This window comes from Nerophis lumbriciformis, linkage group LG06 (assembly GCF_033978685.3).
Source record: "Nerophis lumbriciformis linkage group LG06, RoL_Nlum_v2.1, whole genome shotgun sequence".
Taxonomy (NCBI): domain Eukaryota; kingdom Metazoa; phylum Chordata; class Actinopteri; order Syngnathiformes; family Syngnathidae; genus Nerophis; species Nerophis lumbriciformis.
Genome location: NC_084553.2, coordinates 36,617,233 through 36,624,526, shown reverse-complemented (window position 1 = coordinate 36,624,526; position 7,294 = coordinate 36,617,233). Strand labels below are relative to the sequence as shown.

Genomic DNA, 7,294 nt, shown 5'->3' with positions numbered 1-7,294 from the left:
GGTTAAAATAGAAATGTATGCGGGGTGGTGGGGAGGGAGACAAGGTGACACCACGTGACCTCGCCAGCTGTTGCTGCATGCTGCTGGTGGGAAGAAGAGGGAGGGTGAGGAAGAAGAGGCAGGGGATGAACACACACACACACACACACACACACACACACACACACACACACACACACACATATTCTTGTATTTGTTACCTTCTTGAGACCTACGAAAAATGCCTACATCTTTAGGTTGTAAATACAAGATATATAAAGACTATTATTTACAACATTAATAATATATGCATACTATGCACATATAAAAAAGGTAAGCTTTTAGTTGTTTTAGAAATACAAGAACACACATACACACACATTCTTGTATTTGCCTTCTTGAGACCTCCAAAAAATGCCTACCTCTTTAGGACCACCTTTTCTAGATATATAAAGATTTGTATTTACAACATTAATAATATATACAGTACATACTATGCAAATATAAAAAAGGTAAGCTTTTAGTTGTTTTTTTGGGGGGGGAGTTTCTCGATTTTTCTTGTTTTGTAATTGGTTTTTAATCTTCATAATTTACTTCAAGTTGTTACAGTATGTCTCTATATACATATCTATTTTGTTTATTTTAATAAATTTTGGTCAAAGGGGGTGCATTTCCATTTTTTACACACACTTGTTATTTCATATGTTGACCAGAGGGGGAGCACTTTTAAAACCGACACACAGTCGATTTAAAAAAATCCCTCCTTTTTGGGACCACCCTAATGTTGATAGATTTCACCACCAGGGGTGCCAATGAAACATTCTCTATCAGATTCAATGGTTTTTCCGTATTGGGACCATGATTTATGTCCTAACTTGTTCACCGGTCCTCATATGGAAGCTACTTTTCCTTGTTGACGTCTCAAGAAGGTTAAATACAAGAACACACACACACACACACACACACACACACACACACACACACACACACACACACACACACACACACGCACACGCACACACATTCTTGTAGATACCTTCTTGAGACCTCTGAAAAATGCCTACCTCTTTATGACCACCCTTTCTAGATATATAAAGACTAGTATTTACAACATTAATAATATATACATACTATGCAAATACAAAAAAGGTAATCTTTTAGTTTTTTGTTGTTGTTTTTTTTTCAATTTTTTTTGTTTGTAATTGATTTTTAATTTGCATTATTTACTTCACGTTATTACAGTATGTCTCTACATACATATTTATTTTATTTTTTAAATTAATTTTGGCCAACACGCACACACACACACACACACACACACACACACACACACACACACACACACACACGCACACACACACGCACACACAGACACACACACACACACACGCACACACACACACACACACACACACACACACACACACACACACACACACACACACACACACACACACACTGTGTGCAGTCAGCACCCTTTGCCTGATTCAGCACACCAGATTTAAACTGGCCACCTCTTCTTCCTGCAGCACACACACACGCACGCGCACGCGCACACGCACACGCACACGCGAGACAATACTGGGATTTGCAGCTCTGCGGAGAGGAAACGAGCCGAGGAGTTAAACGATGGCCAAATTAAAACGTCACGCCGAGCGCGTCCACGCGGGACGCGTGGAGGAGCCGCGGTGCAATTAAAGAGGCGAACACGTTATCCGCTCGTCCGCGCGCTTTTACCTCCACGAGATGTCCTTCACGAACGGGATAGATGCGCAGGACTGATCGTTGCCATGGATACCAGCACGCGAAAATTCACAGTGCGAAGATGGTTCTCCATCTACCTGAAGAACAAGGCCGCTAGGAACAAGAACACGACGGGATTCTGCCAGCTTGAGGTGGGTCAAGGTTGATGGACCTCTGTGAAATGCATCCCATAATATTTAATGTGCACATTCACTCATTCATTAATATTTGTTGCACTATATCATATCATGTCATGCAGTGCCTTGCATTATGATAATGAAAACATTGCAGCTGAGATAGGCTCCAACACACCCTCCGACCCCAAAAGGGACAAGCAGTAGAAAATGGATGGATGGATGATTTCAATTGTGTAAGGTTTATTGAATTCACTTGTTTAGTTTCTCCTCTCCATACTCTCATAGGACTTTAAACTTTGTAATCATTCGAGGATTTAAAGAAAATTGTATTATTTTGTTATTTTTTTTGTTATTGTGTACATTAATTTGTTTTTGTTTATTTATTTGTTTAATTTGATTAAACACATTTCATTGACTATAAACATGAAAGGAGCCAGAGGACCGTTCAGTTCAAAGTGCCATTCAAAAGACTTGTTCATTGTTAATTATATTTTGTTTTTTTATTTGTATAAGTACTTACTATTTTTTTTATTGTTTTAATCAAGGAAACAATCACCGGTAGCAGTTACAAGATACGATTCAGATCAGAATCATTCAAACTTGCATATCCCACCATACTTTCTCCTCTGGGAATTATAGTTAACAAAAGTTACGTTAAAGCAGTGTTTTTTTCAACCTTTTCTGAGCCAAGGCACATTTTTTCATTGAAAAAATTCTGAGGCACACCACCAGCAGAAAACATTAAAAAATGAACCTCAGTTGCCGATATTGACAATAAAAAGTCGTTCTCATAATAGTTGGATATAAATTCAAACCATAACCAACCATGCATCACTATAGCTCTTGTCTCAAAGTAGGTGTACTGTCACGACCTGTCACATCACGCCGTAACTTATTTGGAGTTTTTTGGTGTTTTCCTGTGTGTAGTGTTTTAGTTCTTGTCTTGCGCTCCTTATTTGGTGGCTTTTCTTCTTTTGTTGGTATTATCCTGTAGCAGTTTCATGTCTTCCTTGAATGCTATTCCCCGCACCTGCTTTGTTTTCGCAATCAAGACTATTTAAGTTGTGCGGACGCAATCCTTCTTTGTGGGGACATTGTTGATTGTCATGTCATGTACGGATGTACTTTGTGGACGCCGTCTGCTCCACACGCTGTAAGTCTTTGCTGTCGTCCAGCATTCTGTTTTTGTTTACTTTGCAGCCAGTTCAGTTTTAGTTTTGTTTTGCTTCAATGCCTTTTCTTAGCGGCACTCGCCTTTTGTTTATTATTAGTTTAAGTGTTAGATACCTTTTTACCTACACGCTGCCTCCCGCATATTGTGATCTAAAATATCTATCTAAAATAATTTGTGTTAAAAAGAGGGCAGATAAATATAAGAATAGTATTCTTCCATCTGCTCCTTTCTGATCATGGAAATGTATAATAAACAAAAAAACAATGAAAGTGTCAACTGTATATGGCTTGTATATATGCATTTTCATGAAAGGAATAAAAATAAATGATGAAAAATGATCACAACAAACCATGTTCCCAACATCTACAAAGCAATAATGTAAATGTTATCAGGGGTTGTTGTAAGTGCGTGTTGGATGAATCCTTCGTCAGTCCAGAGGGGCGAGGCAAAGAGGTAGTCCGTGGGCAGGCAAGTGGTCGGGGGCTGGAGAGAAGCAACAAGATCCGTGTCAAAGCAGGGGTCGAGGATCGAGGGAGGCTGTCCAGAATCCAGAGGGAAGTCGAGATGCACAAGTCGATCACGGGGAACAGGAAGGACACTGTGGAGAACACACAGGACATGAGACATGGGACAAAGAAGTGACAGGGAGAGCGCAAATATACGGAAGGGGAAGCCAGAGACAGGATTGCTTACTGCAAAGAGAAACTATGTTTCGGCGTCGGCTTAATGGGTCCGCTGGTCTTTATGCTGCTCCTCTTGATTAGTCCGTGCTGCCAACAGAGGTGCTGGCAGCACTAGCTGCCGATGAAAGGCGGGTTCGAGCCCGCGCCGTGACACACACACTAGGTGTGGTGAAATTACCCTCTGCATTTGGCCCATCCTCTTGTTCCACCCCCTGGGAGGTGAGGGGAGCAGTGAGCAGCAGCGGTGGCCTGGCTCGGGAATCATTTGGTGATTTAACCCCCAATTCCAACCCTTGATGCTGAGTGCCATGCAGGGAGGTAATGGGTCCCATTTGTTTAGTCTTTGGTATGAACTCACGACCTACCGATCTCAGGGCGGACACCCTAACCACAAGGCCACTGAGCAGGTTATTTTATTATTTATTTTCTTTTTTACTCTATATTATTCTTCAATATTGATACTAATTGAATTTGGCTTATGTTTTAATAAAATGGTGCAAATATCCCATCCCTCGTTCATTGACATTTAGATCAGTATTTTAATTTTCCTCATCTAAAACACTTTTCGGACAAATACAAAGAATATAAATAAAACAAAAATAAATTTAAAAAAATAGGAGAAAATAATAATAAAAAAATGTATATATTTCTGGAATCTCAAAGTGCTAGAGTGGAGAAGAGACAAGCAAGAGAAAATTCAAATTTGAGAAAAGAATTAGAGGGCTGTCAAAAATAACGACTTAAGTGAAAACATATTTCATTAAAGCAAATTAATCACACAACATATTTTGACTGGACATGCTGCGTTACCTTAACCGCGGATGTTTATACGGTCAGTGATCAGATCAATGCATACGTCAATGCGAAGATGAGTGAGGAGAATCCGGCCACTAAAATTCACTGCAAAATAAACCCTGACGGGACTTTACATTAAACTGTTACCACGTTTTGAGTAAATAAAAGTAGTGCATTCAAGTAACACATTTTAAAAATGTTCCTGTATGACATTCTGACAATACCAATTGATGTGATTTTTTATGTTAATGTAAACTATGTAAGTGAAAGTGAGTAATAATCTGAGGTTAATCATGATTAATCCAAATTTAAAAGTGTGATTTATCTGATAAAATTTTTTTTTTTTACATTACTAATAAAAAGTATTGTGAATGTTGTCTGTCTATCTGTGTTGGCCCTGTGATGAGGTGGCGACATTTCCAGGGTGTACCCCACCTTCTGCCCGATTGTAGCTGCGATAGGCTCCAGCGCCCCCCGCGACCCCGAAGGGAATAAGCGGTAGAAAATGGATGGATGGATGTAGCAACATTCATACAAGTTAAAAGGAAAACCGACAGAGACTTTTTAGAAAAATACTTTTTTAAAAGATAAAAATGAAAATGCAAAATGTTATTGCTCATACCTGCTGTTTGTACAAGTAAACCAGAAAAACTGAATTCAAAAGCAACTTTGCTTGCTTTGACTTTAACTCATTTTCCAGTTGAGTCGGGTGGGGCGCACATGCCTGCCAATAGGCATTTGTTTTAAATATAAAATGGCTCGCAAATGCGGATCGTTTTTCATCGTTCTCTTAAAAGAGCCATTCAAAAGACTTGACTCGTTCACGAAAACCACATCTCTATATTGTCAACAAATGATACCAAGCAGGGGTGTGTGTTTCATATACTGCAGAATTTCCATCCATCCACCCATTTTCTACCACTTGTCCCTATTGGGGTCGCTGGAGCCTATTCCAGCTGCATTAGGGCGGAAGGCGGGGTACACCCTGGACAAGTCGCCACCTCATCACAGGGCCAACAGATAGACAGACAACATTCACACTCACATTCACACACTAGGGCCAATTTAGTGTTGCCTATCAACCTATCCGCAGGTGCATGTATTTGGAGGTGGGAGGGAACCGGGGAGAACATGCAAACTCCACAAAGAAAGATTTCGAGCCCAGGATCAAACCCAGGACCTTCGTATTGTGAGGCACATGCACTAACCCATGTACCACCGATGCAAAATGTCATCATCCTTTAGTGTTTACGTTTTGCTGACTATTTATTTAAATGACATGTTAACTATGGCCAAAATAGTTCTGTACTTTTGGCCTGTGCATCATTAAATTGTGTTTTAACTATATGTTTCGAGTTAGTAAAGTCTTAAATAAATTACATTTGGTTGGATTTTAAAGCATGCCGGTGGATACTGCAGCATTTTCTGTCATTTGGTTTGTTGTGGAAGGAGGCGTGAGGTCACTGCTGCTGTTGCTGCAGTGTTACAGATGTCGTAGTTGTTTGTCCAGGGTCCAGGGCACCTCAGCGGAGGGCTGTGACTGTTTTGCCTAAGAGAAAGAGAGGCAGACCTCACGGAAATTCAATCAGACAAGAGGAGCAAACAAGCAGGCAGGCGACTTGATAGATAAATGAATGCAGACAGATTGATTCAGTGGATGCCGTAGCACGGGGCGTCTATTTATAGCTCAGTGCAGGACAGAGTGGCACCATGCTGTTTGTGGCTCACTGTGTTTTAGGGTGTATAAATAGAAGAAAAGCACTTTTCCTGTAATGGGATACAAATGCGAATGATGACGCATGTATTTCATCTCGTTTGTTTACTTGTCAGGCTGCCGCTCAGCGTGTGTCATGTGATACATGAATGGAGCGAGTTCCTGCAAGGCGAGGTAAAAGTGGCAGATTAGCTTCCACAGAGCTCACATGTGTTTGTCAGGCTGATCGGGAATGAATGCAATCATGCAGCCAGTGCAATTCAAGTTTTGTTCAGTGCCATTTTACTGCTCAATAACAGAACGAGTGTTGCATCGAGCATCACAGATCGTTTAATTGTGTGTGTGGTGAATGGTGATGAACTTAACTTGCAAGACAAAAAATAAATACAGATATGTTTAGTAGTTGTAATTCCCAAAGTTGGTATGAAAGATAGCCATAACAATAACAGAAAAATTGCATTAGCACGGTGATTCTCAATTTTTTTTTGGCACACCCCAGTGATTTAAAATATTGTATTTGTGTGTAAAAACCACTGCAAGAGTTGCTGGCAGCAGAATTGTACATAAAATGGCCAGATTATCAACATGGATTAATAAAACATTTTTTTTTTCCAAGTTAAGGGTAACCTATGATAAATTTCCTCCGTTTTGACTTGTAAATATTGTCAGAATTTTGGATACTTGTGCTAAACATAAAAATGTTCAAGCATCTGGACATGAGCTTGCACACAGTTTTGGATGCCTCTGTGTTTTATGGCCATTTGGGACGTCACACATTGTCGGAAGTACTTATTTAGGCAGGCTAGTTAGGGATGTCCGATAATGGCTTTTTGCCGATATCCGATATTCCGATATCAACCGATACCGATATCAACCGATACTGATATATGCAGTCGTGGAATTAACACATTATTATGCCTAATTTGGACAACCAGGCATGGTGAAGATAAAGTAATTTTTTAAAGAATTAATAAAATAAGATAAATAAATTAAAAACATTTTCTTGAATAAAAAAGAATGTAAAACAATATAAAAACAGTTACATAGAAACTAGTAATTCATGAAAATG

General features: G+C 39.7%; 1 protein-coding gene across 1 annotated transcript in view; it reads left to right on the top strand.

Moving 5' to 3' along the window:
* The first annotated feature begins 1,624 nt into the window (after nucleotides 1-1,624).
* LOC133608741 (ribosomal protein S6 kinase alpha-2-like) overlaps nucleotides 1,625-7,294 on the top strand; it is a 54,501-nt gene continuing 48,831 nt past the window's right edge. Inside the window, exon 1 of the mRNA XM_061964237.2 lies at nucleotides 1,625-1,874. Within this exon, the coding sequence (XP_061820221.1) occupies nucleotides 1,770-1,874 (105 nt within the window). The 5' untranslated portion in view covers nucleotides 1,625-1,769. The remainder of the gene's footprint in view (nucleotides 1,875-7,294) is intronic.